Source organism: Heptranchias perlo, chromosome 30 (genome assembly GCF_035084215.1).
Source record: "Heptranchias perlo isolate sHepPer1 chromosome 30, sHepPer1.hap1, whole genome shotgun sequence".
In the NCBI taxonomy this organism is placed as follows: Eukaryota; Metazoa; Chordata; class Chondrichthyes; order Hexanchiformes; family Hexanchidae; genus Heptranchias; species Heptranchias perlo.
This window is the reverse complement of record NC_090354.1, coordinates 2,533,382-2,552,250: the sequence shown is the minus strand read 5'-3', so window position 1 is coordinate 2,552,250 and position 18,869 is coordinate 2,533,382. Positions and strand designations below refer to the sequence as shown.

Here is an 18,869-nt window from a genome sequence, read left to right as displayed (position 1 = left end):
CTGAAGGTGCTGACATCTGCTGGGGTGCAGTTCTACGGGCGGCAGCTGCCCTCGAGTGCCCTGACCAAGAGTGATGTGTGAGCGTCATCAAGCTGTTCGACCACAGGGAGCATCGCAGCCAAGCCCCATTTTGTCCACACACAAGCAGGGATCACTGGAAGGTGATTGGAACAGGACCCCTCGCTGATACTTCCCCCTTCTTTAGCCCAATGGTGACAAAAGGGGAAACAATAATCTATCTTTCCACTTTTCAGACCTGTTGTGTATTTCCAGTATTTTCTGTATTCGGTTATTTTATTTATATCAAAAACATCAATAATAATAATAATAATAATCTTTGTATTCATGCGACACCTGATCACATTGAAATCTGTCCAAGAGCATAAACCCAGCCTCCTGGTTGGGGGATTTAGTTATGATTGACAGCTAACTGACCAATTAGAAGGAAGGAGCGCTGGCCTCTGCACCAATCGGCACTCGGTTGTACAGTGGAGGTGGGCGTTAGTTTGATTGACAAGAGATGAAACCCCGCCCTCCCGTTTTGCTGATTGGCAGTTGTTGGAAGCAAAGAAAATAAAGTTTGGCCAATAAGCGACGCCTCCATGCTTTGGTAGCCAATGGGAAGCGAGGTGGGTGGGATTTCCTGCCTGGTGTTGTGACTTGGATACAGTCAGTCAGCTGGAGCTGGAACCAGAGTCTGGGTCTGGGTCTGGGTCTGAGTCTGAGTCTGAGTCTGGGTCTGGGAGGGCTACAGCATCCCCCTCCTCCGAGCATCAGTTGGATGGCTGACACACTGCTGGGAATGTCACTGGCAGCCACTGAGCCCCCCTATACTGAACTGACAACACTGACAGAGGGATACCAGCAGCAGGGGTGTGGGGGAGAGGAGGAGGAGGTGGAGGATGATGATGATGATGAGGAGGAGGATGAGGAGGAAGAAGATGTGCAGTGGAGTGGAGAAGTCAGTAGGGAGCTTGGCTTCTCCAAACCCCCAACCCGGCAGCACAACAGTGAGCGAGCTTTCACCTGCAGAACAGAGAGCTCAGGGCCTCAGCTGGACTCTCACAGGTAAGAGCAGAAGAGGCAAGCTGGGACTGTCACACCTGTCACTGGGTTTAGAAAATGTAAGTGGGGGAACAGGTTTGATCAGCAGGTAAATCGTTTTCGAGTCAGTGGATTCCATTGTACAGACCGCACCTGGAGAGACTGCGTTCAGTTCTGGGCACCGCACCTCAGGAAGGATATATTGGCCCTTGGAGGGGGTGCAGCACAGATTCACCAGAATGATACCGGGGCTAAAAGGGTTAAATTCTGAGGACAGGTTGTATAGACTAGGCTTGATTTCCCTCCAGTATAGAAGATTAAGGGGTGATCTAATCGAGGTGTTTAAAATGTTCAAAGGATTCGATGGGTCAGATACGGAGAAACTATTTCCTCTGGTGGGGGAATCAAGAACAAGGGGACATAATCTTAAAATTAGAGCTGGGACGTTCAGGAGTGAAATCAGGAAGCACTTTTCACACAAAGGGGAGTGGAAATCTGGAACTCTGTCCCCCAAAAAGACTGTGGGTGCTGGGGGTCAATTGGAGCTTTCAAGGCTGAGATCGATGGATTTTTGTGAGGTAGGGTATCGAGGGATATGGAGCCCAGGCAGGTAAATGAAGTTGAGGTGCAGATCAGCCATGATCTAATTGAATGGCAGAGCAGGCTCGAGGGGCTGAATGGCCCCCTCCTGTTCCCATGCACTTGTCGATCAGGATTGTGGTTTTGTGATATTACAAGGAATGAGACAGATTCTAAATCCATTTATTTTTCTGCTCAATTTCCTTGCCTCCTCTCCTGAAGATAACACTCCTGTGAAGTGCCTTGGGACATTTAACTAAGTTAAAGGCACTATATAAATGCAAGTTGTTGATTTTGTTGAAGGGACTGACTCCAGATACAGTACGGTTCCACAAGGTGACTGGACAGTAACCAAGAGTGGGAGCCCTGGCTGATTTTCCCCGAGGTACTGAGGTGGATTTTAGTGCCTTGGATGAGATGAGATAACTCAGGGATCCAATGTGGGACATAATAGCGGAATCTACCCGGCAACACAGACTTTAGTGAACTGGAATAACAGAAAGGAAACTGCAATTGCAAGCGGAGTTCGGCCATGGCTCAGTGGGCAGCACTCTCGCCTCCAGGTCAGAAGGTCAAGCCCCAGTCCAGAGACTTGAGCACATAATCCAGGCTGACACTCCCTGTGCAGTACTGAGGGAGCGCTGCACTGTCGAAGGTGCTGTCTTTCCAGCTACCTTTTACAATGTGGGGGCGGGCCACCTGCACACATCCCCCTCTCGGTGCCACCCAGTATTAAGAGCCAGTCTCCAGGAGTGGGGCCCGAACCCAACCCTTCTGACTCAGAGGTGGGAATACTACCCCTGAGCCATTGGTCACTCCTTCCGGACACTGGGTTGGTTAGGGACTGTCTCCACTCGCTGGGGCTCTCACGGAGTGGGGTTTGAACCCTTCTCCTCCTTGACTCGGAGATGGGGACACTACCCCTGAGCCAGAGGTCACTCCGACACAGGGTCAGTATTCACGTCTATTTCAGTAGGAGTGATGTATTAATGAGGGGAGTGGGGGCACCCGGTGATACAGGGATACTGCGTATCGGTCCTAGAGCTGTGGTCTAAGACCCCCCCCCGCCTCCTCCTTTACTGTGTTGTGCTCAGGCAGGTGAATGGGCGCTCCGAAGACGCAGTGACCGGTCCCAGTAGGTCACCTTCCCGACCCACCGAGCACCGGAGACCTGGCTTCAAGCTGCTGGACACTGAGGAGGAGGAGGAGGAGGAGGACGGCCACAAGCAGAGCAAGAAGCAGAAATGTTCGACCTCCCCTGCGAGCCGCCACAGCTTCGATCCAGCCCTGAGCCGGAGGCCGATGGTGCATCGCGAATCTCTGCCGTTTTCTGGAGGGGCTTCACCCCGTCTCGCCTGTACCCTGTCCCGGCAGCCGTGCGTATCAAGCTCCCCGGCAAGGCCTTGGCGCCAGGAGCGGACCCCAGATCCTCCAGCTTCACCCTCGACCCCCGCAGGGTCCCGCCTTCCACCCGCCTCCGACAGCAGCCAGACCATGAAGGTGATGGGACTTTACGCGGACCTGGTAAAGGAGCTCCAGGGGCAGGTGGCGGAGCTGCAGAGACGGGGCCGGGCGCAGGCGGAGGTCGGCTCGGCTCAGGAGCGACGCATCGAGGCACTGGAGGCGGAGAACCAGCAGCTGAAGACGCAGCTGCAGAAACTGGAGGAAGAGAACGACCTCTTGTCCAGTGGAAGTGAGGGGGGTGTCGCCATGAGGGGCCTGCCGGAGGGAGCACTGGGTAAATCCATTCACATCCTTAAAAATCCAAAATAGAACGGCCCAGAATCTTGAATCATGCAGCACAGAAGGAGGCCATTCGACCCATCGTGCCTTTGCTGGCTCTTTGAAAGAGCTATCCAAATATCCCCACTCGCCTGCTCTTTCCCCATATCCCTGCAAATGTTATCTTTTCAAGTATTTATCCAATTCCCTTTTGAAAGTTATTATTGAATCTGCTTCCACCGCCCTTTCAGGCAGCGCATTCCAGATCATAATAACTCGCTGCGTAAAAAAAAATTCTCCTCATCTCCCGTCTGGTCCTTTTGCCAATTGTTTTAAATCCGTGTCCTCTGGTTACCGACCCTCCTGCCACTGGAAATGGTTTCTCCCTATTTACTCTATCAAAACCCTAAATCTCCCCTTAACCTTCTCCGTTCTAAGGAGAACAATCCCAGATGGAAAAATAACAGCGCGTGCACAGCACATGCCATTATTAGTGCGTTTAAAAAACCCCCAGCAAGTTGCAGCGAGGATGAGTTCCGATTTGCCACGAATTGCTGGATGATTTGCTGTTAACCTCAACAAATCTGAAAGAATTACCATCTCTCTGTGAAGCCTTCCCAGTTTGTGTCATGAAATTGCTGGATTTGCGCCGTTAGTGTGAATGAATCTTGTTGCAGATATTTAGGGCTGGTATTTCATGTCGTATGGACTCTGTTAATGATGCAGTTTATGGTCCTGACATGAAACTCAACTTCTCCAGCCCAGAAAGGGAAACAGTTGAAACTGTGGAGTCTCACTCCCGCAGGTGGGAAATTGTTACATTTTTTTTTTAAAAGTCTTACTTTTGGGCCAAGTGCAGGCAATTGGGACTAGCTTAGTGGTATAAACTGGGCGACATGGACATGTTGGGCCGAAGGGCCTGTTTCCATGTTGTAACTTCTATGATTCTATGATTCTACTTTTCCTTTCTGTCTCTTGTTCTTCCCTCTCTTAATCCACTCTCTTTCTTTCCCTCTCTTTATTTCCCTTTTTGTATCTAGTTTGACTCTAATTCACCCTATTTCCATCTCCATTGTTCCCTCTGTTTCTTCATCCTTAAATCTCATTGATTAAGTAGATAGACAGTTGGTCCAGTTGTTCACCAAGTTGCCCCGTTATCAGCTTGTGCTTCCAGCAATTTGCGGCGCAAAAATAATACGACCTGAGAGGTGAGGGAAAAGTCCAACTCGCGGTGATTGCCCCGAGGTGCCCCACTCCGGCAAACTCTGGACCAACAAAGATCCTGCTTCCCAGCACTGACATCCCTCAGCGACCGGTTCACAGGTTGTCCCACTGTGACACACACCTCGTTTGGTCAGCTCCCGCTGCTGAGCAACGACAGCAGACCATGGAATTTTCTGGAACGTGGAAAGCGGGAAGATCGCGAGAAAAATAGCAAGAAGTTGATGAAAGGAATCAGCAAGAGAAATTCTTGCAAATCTGATTTATATTTTTTTTGTGATCCTGTTGGTGAGGGAGGTCGTTGCTAGGGATTGGGACCCGGTGTCAGCAACAACTCCCAGCTCAAGGACAGCACGGGTTAGATACAGAGTAAAGCTCCCTCTACATTGTCCCATCAAACATTCCCAGGGCAGGTACAGCACGGGTTAGATACAGAGTAAAGCTCCCTCTACACTGTCCCATCAAACACTCCCAGGGCAGGTACAGCACGGGTTAGATACAGAGTAAAGCTCTCTTTACACTGTCCCATCAAACACTCCCAGGGCAGGTACAGCACGGGTTAGATACAGAGTAAAGCTCCCTCTACACTGTCCCATCAAACACTCCCAGGGCAGGTACAGCACGGGTTAGATACAGAGTAAAGCTCTCTTTACACTGTCCCATCAAACACTCCCAAGGCAGGTACAGTACGGGGTAGATACAGAATAAATCTCTCTCTGTTCTGCCCAACCTCAAGTGTGCCCCCTACGGTGCCAGTGTGCCATTTTGCCATCCTTGTGGTTTTGCTTTGTGAGACTGGCAATTTAAAGCCAAATTATGAGTAGTTTTGTGCATTACGCTCAGGCCCAGCAGCGAGTCTGTCCCAAACCCAAACTTTCTGGTAACCATGACTGTACTATACTGCATCAAATCCCATTCACCCCTCACCCCTCACCCCTGTCATCACTGTTCAGCAACGCCTTCAATTTAAAATTCTCATCATTGTGTTTAAATCCCTTCATGGCCTCACCCTTCCCTATCTCTGTAATCTCCTCCAGCCCTACAACCCTCTTCCAGCTCCCTGTTTCTCTTCCTCTGGCCTCTTGTGCATCCCGCCTCCCTTCGGCCCACCATTGGCGGCCATGCCTTCAGCCGCATAGGCCCTAAGCTCTGGAATTCCCTCGCTGAACCCATCTCCAACTCCTCAAAACCCATCTCTTTAGTCAAGCTTTTGGTCACCTTCTCTGAATTGGCCTCCATTTTTGTCTAATGACACCTCCTGTGAATTGCCCGAGGATGTTAAAGGTGCTATGGAAATGCAAGTTGTTGTAACTGAGTGCAGTCTCACAGTGTCAGGGGTTTAATGGCGGTTCGGAGATGGCAATGCTGCAGTACTGGACATTTGCCAGCAGAGACTGCTAGTGAGCTGGGTAGACAGTGCTTCCCCCCTGTGACCAGGGGCAGTACTGCAGTTACCACAACAGGTCCAATCATAGAGCCATGTATTAGAAGCACAGAAGGCGGCCATTCAGCCCATCGTGTCTGGGCAGGCTCTTTGCTACAGCTGTCCAAAACTAATCCCACCGCCCTGCACTCTCCCCATAACCCTCTGCTTTAAACATTAACCAGTTTTTCCTTGAAGGATGCAGTGGCCTCTACTTCAGTGAGACAGCCCCCGTCTGTTTATTCATCGCTGTTTCTGAAATGATGGATTAATACTATTTGTATACAACACATACATCGTTTGCTACTCCATTTTATTTAATTTGGTGTCAGCCGTGGCTCAGAGGGTCGTGGATTCAAGTGCCCACTCCAGAGACTTGAGCCCATAATCTAGGCTGACACTCCCAGTGAAGTACTGAGGGAGCGCTGCACTGTCGGAGGGTCTGTACTGAGGGAGCGCTGCACTGTCGGAGGGTCAGTACTGAGGGAGCGCTGCACTGTCAGAGGGCCAGTACTGAGGGAGCGCTGCACTGTCAGAGGGCCAGTACTGAGGGAGCGCTGCACTGTCGGAGGGTCAGTACTGAGGGAGCGCTGCACTGTCAGAGGGTCAGTACTGAGGGAGCGCTGCACTGTCAGAGGGTCAGTACTGAGGGAGCGCTGCACTGTCAGAGGGTCAGTACTGAGGGACGTAAAAGATCCCACGGCCACCATTTCAAAGAAGAGCAGGGATGTTCTCCCCGGTGTCCTGGGCCAATATTTACCCCTCAACCAATATCAATAAAACAGATTATCTGGTCATTATCACATTGCCGTTTGTGGGACCTTGCTGAGTGTAAATTCGTGCTGCGTTTCCTACATTAAAACAGTGACTACACTCATTGGCTGGAAAGCGTTTTGGGACATCCTGCGGTTTTGAAAGGCGCTGAATAAATAAAAGTCTTTTTTTCTTTATTCAGATGCATCTAAAACAAACATAAAATTCTTGAAGGACCTTGTTGGGCTGCTCGAATCACACACAGGTGCCCAGGTACGTGGTGATGTTTTTAAGACCCCCCCCCCCTGCACTTTTATCAGCGGGACTAAATTTGTCTGTAATTCACAAACAACCCGCTGACTCTGATCCTGCATAACAACAGCAACAAGTCTGCCCACCAGGAACACCCCCCCTCCCAGTGCGGGGTATTAAAGACCCCTCGTCCACAGTTAGTCTCTTAATTCGTGTCTTGTTTGTCATCTTCAGAAACCGGCGTGTGACACAAAGTTGCCGCCTGTTTCGCTGAGTCTACCACCGGTCCTGATTGCCGAGGAGACGGTTGCTTCTGTCCAGCCGAATGGGGAGGTCCGTGACTGCGCCAGTGTCATCGCCACCTGGAACAGACTGGAGGAGAGTGCTGCCAGCCCCCTGGGGTATCAGGACATTCGGGCCCTCGGCATCTGGGAAAATGCCATGAAGGACATCCTGCCCGATGGGACACCAGTGTGGGCATGTGCGGTCGAGGTAGGGTCAGTCGTTCCCCCCCCTCTGTTTAATTATGAAAGAAAATGACCAGCATATTAACAATATCTCTTATTAGCTCATCCAAAACTCTGCTGCCCGTATCCTAACTCGCACCACGTCCCGTTCACCCATCACCCCCTGTGCTCGCTGACCTACATTGGCTCTCACTCCGGCAATGCCTCGATTTAAAAATTCTCATCCTCATGTTCAAATCCCTCCGTGCCTCACCCCTCCCTATCTCTGTAACCTCCTCCAGCCCTACAACCCTCTGAGATCTCTGCACTCCTCCAATTCCGGCCTTTTGCGCATCCCTGATATTCATCACTCCACTATTGGCGGCCGTGCCTTCAGCTGCCTAGGCCCTAAGCTCTGGAATTCCCTCCCTAAACCTCTCCTCCTTTAAGACACTCCTTAAAACCTGCCTCTTTGAGCAAGTTTTGGTCACCTCTCCTATCTCCTTATGTAGCTTGGTTGGGGTGCCTGATAACGCTCCTGTGAAGCGCCTTGGGTCATTTTACTTCGTTGAAGGCGCTATATAAATGCAAGTTGTTGTTGATATTAACCAGGCGAATGGGAGACCAAAGGCCGAGCTAATTCCTGGATCATGTGTGTACCTCACCAGTCGGGAGGTGGACGAACTCTCTCAGGTCTCACGAGATAAGCCGAAGCTCATGACGCGCAAGCTCCTGGGGTATTTCTTTTCGCATCAGACCTTGGCTCGGTCGTCAGCTCGAGGTGAACGCATCGCCCACAACAAGACCACCATGGAGAAGCCCATCTGCTTACCCACTGCAGTCACAGACGCCATCAAAGGTGAGAAGGTTGGGGGCGAGGCTGCAGTTTCACCACATTCCTGCTGGGGGTGCTGCTGAGAACATTGTCCAACAGCGCCCCCCAGCCGGATATTTGTGGCACTGCAGCAAAGTGTCAATTCTATTTTTTTTTAATGTATAAATTTATTGTACAACCACTTGCATTTAAATATCGACTGATCATCAGGAACCCTGGGGGGTTAATAGGGACTGACTGGGGCATTAATTCAGAGTGAGCGCCTCCTGTCCCTAATCATTCCCCCTGGACTCTAACGCGTCCCCTCTAAGCCTGGTGGGTTTTTGGTTCCATTCATGTTTATTGAAAGAGTTCCCGTCACTCCCGTCCGTCTCCTCTGATGTCACTCAATGATGTCAGCGGACAAGTCCATGACATTATTCTCGAAACAATCCATGGGGAGGGGCCAGAGAAAAGGGAGAGAAACTGATGAAAATTGATGTGAAGCTGTACAATCAGCACTTCGACACTGTGAGCATCGCTAACGGTGATCAGAGGCCGGTTATTGTGTGATTTTAGTTTGTTGTCAGTAATTTTAGCGACCGTAGATCGTGGGTGCGGACCCTTGTCCGGTCATTCTGAGGTAGGTTAGTAGTGTACCATCCTGAATTTGGTTTAAATCTGCGCCTTCTAAACTGGTCTGTAAAATGAGGAATTTTTCCTTTAGAAAATATTTATAATAAATTGTTGTTGGAAAATCAGAATTATTGTCAATACTCCCTTAGTTAGAGAGAGAGGGGAAACCAGCCAGGGTTCCTGCCCCTGATCACTGTCCAGTGGACCCCCCCCCCCGGGTTAGAGAGAGGGGAAACTAGCCAGGGTTTCTGCCCCTGATCACTGTCCAGTGGACCCCCCCCCCTGAGTTAGAGAGAGGGGAAACCAGCCAGGGTTTCTGCCCCTGATCACTGTCCGGGGACCCCCGAGGTGAAATGTGTGTGCTCACAGGTGAAGATTGGCCAATTGGTATGGAGGACTGGTGCCTGTGGAACTTTACCCCACCAGGAGTCAGGAGATTGGGACGGCGGAGTGCAATTATAAGTTTGAAAAATAAATGCTTTGCTTCTTTTTGATTCTGTTCCAGATTACGTCACTTTCGTGTGCGGGCGGGGATGTGACTTTAACGCTGTGATTAACAGCAAGTGTGCCACTTCCAGGAGGACAGTGAGGAAACTGACGGAGAAGATGGAGTGAAACAAATCCTCTCGTGCAGAAGCGAGGGAGAGTGAGCAGCACCAACGAAGGCAAATCGAGAGCCTTTCTCTTAAAGCTGCCTTGAGGACCATTTTGCCTTTTTCTTTCCAGAAGCCGACAATTTTGAACCAATGGACCTGCTGCTGTTTTGCCTGAAGGGAAGAGTGCTTTAAATCTGCAGGACCATTACTGAACCCAGCAATAAGCCTTCTTCCTGAACATGGCTGGGAAAACGGATGAGAGAGCTCACAGTCAGCACCCGGTTTGCAAAGGGCCCTGTGCAATTTTAAAAGGAAGGGGGGAGGCAAAAAAGTGTGAATTTTGTATCTTGATCTCAAAGTTTTGCACTGTGCTGTATTTCTGATAGCTTCGCTGTACTTAAAAAAAAAAATTCTTTTAATTAAACATTTTCTAATTTATTTTTGTTTGTGAGTGAGTTCAGCTTCAGAGAAAAAAGATTGTGAAAGCTGAAAGATATTTTTAAAATTTTTAAAATAATGCCAAATACTTTAGTGCTTTATTCCCTGTTCTATTTTGCAATTTCTTATAAATCTTTGTACGTTTTCCCCTTTCCTGGTTTTCTCTCCCCCTCCCCAAAAGATGATGACACTTGGGTTTGTGATCCCAGATGTCTGCAGCTCTCTGGTTCCCATCCTAGGACATGTTTCAGTGCCTGAGTCTGGACTATCTGCTCTTTTGCTGATGATTCCACTCTCTATTCATGCCCTCGCTGCACTCAGCCTCCAGTCCTCCCAGTGGCCGAGTCACCATCTCTCTGTCCCCCTCCGACGGGACAATGGAAATCCCGTTTCTGTAGTTTTCGTAGGATTTAACCAGCAATGAACAGGATGGCGGGCACTTTCCAAACTGCCAGTCTCACTAAAGTCAAAGGTGAGTGCAGCAGCTTCGAAACAGAGAAAATGCATCAGCAGACTTTTCCTTAAATTTACAGTGACGTTGTAAATATTTCCCACACTCCCCCACCTTTGCTGACTATTACAGCAGAAGGGCTTAAAGTTTGGAGAAAGAAAAGCCATTCGGCCCATCTAGCCAGGGTCTGCACCTGATTGTTCTGTAATGGACCCTTCCCTCCGCCCCACCATTTATTCCCCTGCTTTAGGGAACATTCAGTTCCTACCCTTCTAAAATGATCAAGCAGTGCTGTTAATATCCCTCTAGCACTCAATCCCCCAACGGCTGTCGGTCCTACTCCCTTTAACAGGTCTCAGTTGACCCTGAATTGTGCTGCATCCATACGGAATGGTTCCTATGGTATCCGGGAACAGACAGCGTCCTCTGTCCCAATCACCAATCTGTCCCAATAACCATTCCGGAGGAGCTGAGCCACTGGCTCCCACCATACCTCTGAAGTACTCCGTCAGTGAGTGAGGCTAACAACAACAACTTGCCTTTAAATAGCGCCTTTAACACATTAAAAACATCCCAAGGCACTTCACAGGAGCGTAATCAGACAAAAACTATCACCGAGTCAAAGAAGGAGACATTAGGATAGGTGACCAAAAGCTTGGTCAAAGAGTTAGGTTTTAAGGAGGGTCTTAAAGGAGGAGAGGGAGGTGGAGAGGCGGAGAGGTTTAGGGAGGGAATTCCAGAGCTTAGGGCCTAAGCAGCTGAAGGCACGGCTGCCAATGGTGGGGCGAAGGAAGTGGGGGCTGCATAAATGGCCAAATGTTGGAGGAAGAAAGAGATCTTGGAGGGTTGTCAGGCTGGAGGAGATTTGAGAGATAAGGAGGGGCGAGGTCATGGAGGGATTTAAGCACGAACCTGGTCTACATAACAACATTGACTGCACTTTGAATGTAATTGATTATCTGTGAAGCCATTTGGGACGTCCTGAGGATGTGATAAGGTGCTATACAAATGCCAGTTTGTGCTGAGGTTGTGCTTGTAATGTAGGAAACGCTGCAGCCAATTTGTGCACAGCAAGGTCCCACAAACAGCAATGAGATAATGACCAGGTAATCTGTTTCAGTTGTATTGGTTGAGGGATAAATGTTGGCCAGGACACTGGGCGAACTCCCCTGCTCTTCATCAAATAGTGCCATGAGATTGTTTACATCTGCCTGAGAGAGCAGATGGGGCCTCTGTTTAACGTCTCATTCAAAAGACGGCACCTCCGACAGTGCAGCACTCCCTCAGTACCGCACAAGAGTGAGCCTGGATTACATGGTGAAGTCTCTGGAGTGGGACTTGAACCCAGGTTCTTTCTTTCATACCCTTTGATAGTGAGCTGTCCATCTCATGGCTGTCTATGGGATCTTGCTGTGCATTAAATGGGTGCTGGATTTACCCTTTCAACAGTCACTGCACTTCAATGATAATTTGCTACATGAATGCAGTTGTGTGTATTCCTGGGTGCATTTAATTGTGGTATGAAAGGTATAATGGTCACTATCCACCGAAAGAGAAAAGCCAAAGTTTTATTTCATACAAAAAATTTGAAACCATGCAAACTTTTTGTATTTAAAAAAAGCGAGCATCTGACAGGATGTAGGTTTTTAAATATGCATCGTCGTATTCAGGCTGGAATTTGGTTTGCAAAGTTTAAATCATTTTTTAGTTGGGTGATTTTGCATTGTGTTGAGGGCGGTTTCCAGTTGCTCTGCCTGAACATGGCTGCCCATTCGCCTCTCGCATTTTTGCAGCTACGCAGCCAGTCCCCAGATCCGCCTGTCAATCACACCAGAATCGCGCGTACGTCATGGATCCGCTCCGACCATTCAGCGTCCCGAGTGCGGCCACGCCCCTTTCCCCGACCTGACCTCCTATTGGCTCAGCGAGCCGCCCGTCGGATTTCTGACCACTGGGAGGACGCGCCCTGCCCCGAGAGCCCGCCTTCCCGCGGAGGAAAACGTCCCCCCAGACCTGTCAATCAAATCGCGGCCGGACGGCGGGCGAGGGGACGCGATTGACCAATCGGCGCGCGAGCAGAGGCGAAATCCCGCCTCCCGCGTCATGACATCACAGGCTGACGCTCAGATGCTGGTTCCCGATTGGACGGATCGGATGTCAGTCAGGCGGGGAGTGGGCGGGACGGGACATCCGATTGGCCGGTGGCGGCGCGCTCCACTTTGACCCTCTTAAAGTGAATAAAACATCATGAGCGGTAGGTCGCTTTTTTTTTTCAAAAAAAAAATAAATAATTTTGATATAAATTTTGTATTTTGTGAATGGAGCCGCGGGTTCGGGGGCACCGGCCGGTCGGGGTTCGGGGTGACAGGGGGGGGGGCGGCAGCCGGAGGGGCCGGGCCGGGGCCGCGCTGGGGCCGGGCCGCCCGCCCGCTCCGAGGCTCCGGATTCCGGTCACTACCGCGTTTTTTTTTTCCTCCTTCCTTTGCGCCGATATTTAAAGGCGCAAGACTTGCACCGGGAGGGCGGGCAAAAAAAAAATACACACAGTTTATAATCAATGAAATGCATCTTAATAAAGAATGTTTTATTTGCAACATTTGCATTGCGAACACTCGCATTTTGTTTTTTGCATTGCAAACAATTTCTAAATATTTTCTTTAAAATTTAATTTTTTTTAAACATGAAATATGCAAAACAAAAATGCATAAATTAATTTCCTCCTGGCAACATCGTTTTTGCATTGGTAATAGCAAAAATCGATTACCGGGAGACGGTGACAGCCAGCAACCCCCTCACCCCCCGCCCCACCGGGAGCCGTATTGATGTGGGAGGGGGAGCGGTGAGGGGCAGAGGGGGGGGCAGTGTTAACGCAACAATGTCGACGCTCCTTAATCCCCCTCCATCCCGCCGGCTCCTCCTCGCAGTAGCTCAGGTTCAGCAAATTCTACATTTGTTAACGTTTCGTGTTTAGAGACATGATTTAGGTTAACCGACGAGCACTTCATCAAACCGTCTAGGTCGGTAATTCTATGATGTATACAGTGTTTCTAAATGTTACAGGTTGTCATTGTATAGCACTGACCACTGGCCTACAGCACTGACCACTGTGGTGCAACATTGCCCACTGTCCTGCAGCACTGACCACTGTAGTGCAACATTGTCCACTGTCCTGCAGCACTAACCACTGTAGTGCAACATTGCCCACTGTCCTGCAGCACTGATCACTGTAGTGCAACATTGCCCACTGTCCTGCAGCACTGACCACTGTGGTGCAACATTGCCCACTGTCCTGCAGCACTGACCACTGTAGTGCAACATTGCCCACTGTCCTGCAGCACTGATCACTGTAGTGCAACATTGCCCACTGTCCTGCAGCACTGACCACTGTGGTGCAACATTGCCCACTGTCCTGCAGCACTGACCACTGTGGTGCAACATTGTCCACTGTCCTGCAGCACTGACCACTGTGGTGCAACATTGTCCACTGTCCTGCAGCACTGACCACTGTGGTGCAACATTGCCCACTGTCCTACAGCACTGATCACCATGGTGCAAAAGTGATTACTGTTACAGCACTGATCACTATGGTGTAAAAATGACTATTGTCATACAGCACTGATCACTATGGTGCATTGATCACTGTCCTGCAGCACTGATCACTATAGTGTAACAGTGACCACAACGGTGCAACATTGATCACTGTTCCACAGCCCTAACCACTACCGTGCAAAAGTGATCACTATGCTGCAACTGTGATCACTGTTTCACAGCATTGATCACTATGGTGCAACACTGATCAGTGTCCTACACCACTGACCACAATTGTGCAAAAGTGATCACTGTCCTACAGCACAGATAACTATGGTGCAAGTGTGATCGCTGCCTTCCAAAACTGATCACTATGGTGTAGCACTGAGCACAACGCTAATTGCTGTAATATACTGTACCACATTGCTCAGTGCAGTAATATACTGTAATGCAGTGCTCAGTGCAGTAATATACTGTATCACAGTGCTCAGTGCTATAATATACTGTATCACAGTGCTCAGTGCAGTAATATACTGTAACACAGTGCTCAGTGCAGTAATATACTATATAACAGTGCTCAGTGCAGTAATGTATTGTATGATAGCGCTCAGTGCTGTAATATATTGTATCACAGTGCTCAATGCTGTAATGTACTGTATCACAGTGCTCAGTACAGAAATATACTGTATCACGGCGCTCAGAGCTGTAATATACTGTATCACAGCACTCACTGCTGTAATATACTGTATCACCGTGCTCAATGCTGCATTATACTGTATCACAGCGCTCACTGCTGTAATATACTGTATCACTGCGCTCAATGCTGTAATATACTGTACAGTACAGCAATATACTGTATCACAGTGTTCAGTGCTGTAATATACTGTATCACTGTGGTCAGTGCTGTAATATACTGCATCACAGTGCTCAGTGCAGTAATATACTGTATCACAGCGCTCACTGCTGTAATATACTGTATCACAGCGCTCTGTGCTGTAATATACTGTATCACAGCGCTTGGTGCTGTAATAAACCGTATCACAGCGCTCACTGCTGTAATATACTGCATCACAGCACTCGGTGCTATAATATACTGTATCACAGCGCTTGGTGCTGTAATAAACCGTATCACAGCGCTCACTGCTGTAATATACTGCATCACAGCGCTCAGTGCTGTAATATACTGTATCACAGCGCTCACTGTTGTAATATACTGCATCACAGCGCTCATTGCTGTAATATACTGCATCATAGCGCTCGGTGCTGTAATATACTATATCATAGCGCTCACTGTTGTAATATACTGTATCACAGCACTCACTGTTGTAATATACTGTATCACAGTGCTCACTGTTGTAATATGCTGTATCACAGCGCTCGGTGCAGTAATATACTGTATCACAGCGCTCACTGTTGTAATATACTGTATCACAGCGCTCACTGTTGTAATATACTGTATCACAGCGCTCGGTGCAGTAATATACTGTATCACAGCGCTCAGTGCAGTAATATACTGTATCACAGCACTCACTGTTGTAATATAGTGTATCACAGCGCTCAGTACTATAATATACTTTATCACAGTGCTCACTGTGTAATATACTGTATCACAGCGCTCACTGCTGTAATATACTGCATCATAGCGCTCAGTGCAGTATTATACTTTATCACCGCGCTCAATGCTGTAATAGACTGTATCACAGTACTAAGTGCTGTGATATACTGTATCATAATGCTCAGTGCTCTTAAATACTGTATCACAGTACTCGATGCTGTAATATACTGTATCACAGTGTTCAATGCTGTATCACCGTGCTCAGTCTTGTAATATACTGTATCACAGTGCTCAGTGTGGTAATATACTGTATCGCAGCACTCAGTGCTGTAATATAGTGTATCACAGTGCTCAGTGCTGTAATATACTGTATCACAGTGCTCAGTGCTGTAATATACTGTATCACAGTGCTCAGTGCTGTAATATACTGTATCACAGTGTTCAGTGCTGTATTATATTGTATCGCAGTAGTCGATGCTGTAATATAGTGTATCACAGCGCTCAATGCTGTAATATACTATATAACAGTGCTTAATGCGGTAATATACCGTATCGCAGCACTCAGTGCTGTAATATAGTGTATCATAGTGCTAAAAGCTGAAATATACTGTATCACAATGCTTAGTGCTATAATATACTGTATTATTGCTCAATGCTGTCATATACCATATCACAACGCTCAATGCTGTAATATATTGTATCACTGTGATCAATGCTGTAATACACTGTGTCATGCCGTTTAGTGCTCTGATCTACTTTGTGACAGTATTTATTGCTGTAATATACTCTATATTGCATTCAATATTGTAATATGCTGTATAATGGTGTTCAGTGCTGTAATGTAGTGTATGACTGTTCATTTCTTTAATACACTGGCATTCTTTAATATACTGTATGATGGCGTATAATGCTGTAATATACTGTAGATGGTGTCCTAAGCTGCAATAGACTGTGTCGAGCCATTTAATGCTCTGATCTACTTTGTGACAGTGTTTATTGCTGTAATATACTCTATATTGCATTCAATATTGTATTATGCTGTATGATGGTGTCCAGTTTTATAATAGTGTATGACAGTGCTGTAGTATACTGGCATTCAATATTGTAATACACTAGGTGACAGTGCTCAATGTAAGAAACTGCATGGCATCATTCAAATATTGTAACATACTGCATGATGGTGTTCAGTGCTGTAGTATAGTGTATCATAGTGCCCAATGCGATAAATATTGTATTGTATTCATTGCTCTAATATTCTGTATGGTGGTATTTGGTGCTGTAATAAACAATATGATGAAAATCAGTGCTGTAATGTACTTTATGATAGAGCTGAATATTGTAATATATGTGATGACAGTGTTCAGTGATGTGATACAGTGTCCCACTGTTCAATGCCCGGTTCCTGTAGTATAGAGTACAGTGCTGTTCACTGTTTGCTTACTATTATGTTCAGTATTATGGTATTTAGGGCCTCTTTATTCTAATATACCGTACTGTGGTGTGAAGTATCTGTTTTTTGTAATATACTGTACCATGGTGTTTAGTGCTGGTGTTTGTAATATACTGTACCATGGTATTTAGTATCTGGTTTTTGTAATATACTGTACCATGGTGTTTAGTGCTGGTGTTTGTAATATACTGTACCATGGTATTTAGTATCTGGTTTTTGTAATATACTGTACCATGGTGTTTAGTGCTGGTGTTTGTAATATACTGTACCATGGTGTTTAGTGCTGGTTATTGTAATATACTGTACCATGGTATTTAGTATCTGGTTTTTGTAATATACTGTACCATGGTGTTTAGTGCTGGTGTTTGTAATATACTGTACCATGGTGTTTAGTGCTGGTTGTTGTAATATACTGTACCATGATGTTTAGTGCTGGTTATTGTAATATACTGTACCATGGTGTTTAGTGCTGGTTATTGTAATATACTTTACCACGGTGTTTAGTATCTGGTTACTGTAATATACTGTACCACAGTGTTTAGCGCTGGTTACTGCAATATACTTTACCACGGTGTTTAGTATCTGGTTACTGTAATATACTGTACCATGGTGTTTAGTGCTGGTTATTGTAATATACTGTGCCATGGTGTTTAGTATCTGGTTATTGTAATACACTGTATCATGGTGTTTATTGTTGGTTATTGTAATATACTGTACCATGGTGATTAGTGTCTGGTTATTTTAATATACTGTACCATGGTGATTAGCATCTGGTTATTGTAATATACTGTACCATGGTGTTTAGTGCTGGCTACTGTAATATACTGTACCATGGTGATTAGTGCTGGTTATTGTAATATACTGTACCATGGTGTTTAGTGCTGGTTACTGCAATATACTGTACCATGGTGATTAGTGCTGGTTATTGTAATATATTGTACCATGGTGTTTAGTGCTGGTTATTGTAATATATTGTACCATGGTGTTTAGTGCTCGTTACTGCAATATACTGTACCATGGTGATTAGTGCTGGTTATTGTAATATACTGTACTATGGTGATTAATGATGGTTATTGTAAAATATTGTACCATGGTGTTTAGTGCTGGTTATTGTAATATACTGTACCATGGTGTTTAGTGCTGGTTATCCTAATATACTGTACAATGGTGTTTAGTGCTGGTTATTCTAATATATTGTACCATGGTGTTTAGTGCTGGTTATTGTAATATACTGTACCATAGTGTTTAGTGCTGGTTATTGTAATATACTGTACCATGGTGATTAGTGCTGGTTATTGTAACATATTGTACCATGGTGATTAGTGCTGGTTACTGCAATATACTGTCCCATGGTGTTTAGTGCTGGTTATTGTAATATACTGTACCATGGTATTTAGTGCTGATTATTGTAATATACTGTACCGTGGTGATTAGTGCTGGTTACTGTAATACATTGTACCATGGTGTTTAGTGGTAGTTATTCTAATATACTGTATCATGGTGTTTAGTGCTGGTTACTGTAATATACTGTACCATGGTGTTTGGTGGTAGTTATTCGAATATACTGTACCATGGTGATTAGTGCTGGTTATTCTAATATACTATACCATGGTGTTCAGTGCTGGTTACTGCAATATACTGTACCATGGTGTTTAGTGCTGGTTACTGCAATATACTGTGCCATGGTATTTAGTGCTGGTTATTGTAATATATTGTACCATGGTGATTCGTGCTGGTTGTTGTAATATACTGTACCATGGTGATTAGTGCTGGTTACTGCAATATACTGTACCATGGTGTTCAGTGCTGGTTATTCTAATATATTGTACCATGGTGTTTAGTGCTGGTTACTGTAATATATTGTACCATGGTGATTAGTGGTGGTTATTGTAATATACTGTACCATGGTGATTAGTGCTGGTTATTGTAATATATTTTACTATGGTGTTTAGTGCTGGTTA

At 46.6% G+C, this 18,869-nt stretch overlaps 2 protein-coding genes across 2 annotated transcripts in view; both read left to right on the top strand.

Moving 5' to 3' along the window:
• Window positions 1-644: 644 nt before the first annotated feature.
• On the top strand, window positions 645-9,924 carry LOC137300241 (uncharacterized). Its single transcript, XM_067969351.1, has 6 exons — window positions 645-1,068; window positions 2,718-3,361; window positions 6,945-7,015; window positions 7,229-7,486; window positions 8,053-8,299; window positions 9,396-9,924. The coding sequence occupies exons 1-6, from the start codon at window positions 782-784 to the stop codon at window positions 9,503-9,505; spliced, it is 1,617 nt and encodes a 538-aa protein (XP_067825452.1). The 5' UTR covers window positions 645-781; the 3' UTR covers window positions 9,506-9,924.
• A 2,626-nt stretch (window positions 9,925-12,550) lies between these two features.
• The window catches only part of sp2 (sp2 transcription factor), a 36,299-nt gene continuing 29,980 nt past the window's right edge, over window positions 12,551-18,869 (top strand). Inside the window, exon 1 of the mRNA XM_067969350.1 lies at window positions 12,551-12,629. Within this exon, the coding sequence (XP_067825451.1) occupies window positions 12,623-12,629 (7 nt within the window). The 5' untranslated portion in view covers window positions 12,551-12,622. The remainder of the gene's footprint in view (window positions 12,630-18,869) is intronic.

Excerpts from the sequence above, each read along its gene's own strand:
- LOC137300241 (XM_067969351.1), top strand. The coding sequence starts at position 782 with ATGGCTGACACACTGCTGGGAATGTCACTGGCAGCCACTGAGCCCCCC. Across the intron at positions 1,069-2,717 it reads CCTCAGCTGGACTCTCACAG|GCAGGTGAATGGGCGCTCCG; the intron begins GTAAGAGCAGAA and ends TGTTGTGCTCAG. Across the intron at positions 7,016-7,228 it reads AATCACACACAGGTGCCCAG|AAACCGGCGTGTGACACAAA; the intron begins GTACGTGGTGAT and ends TGTCATCTTCAG.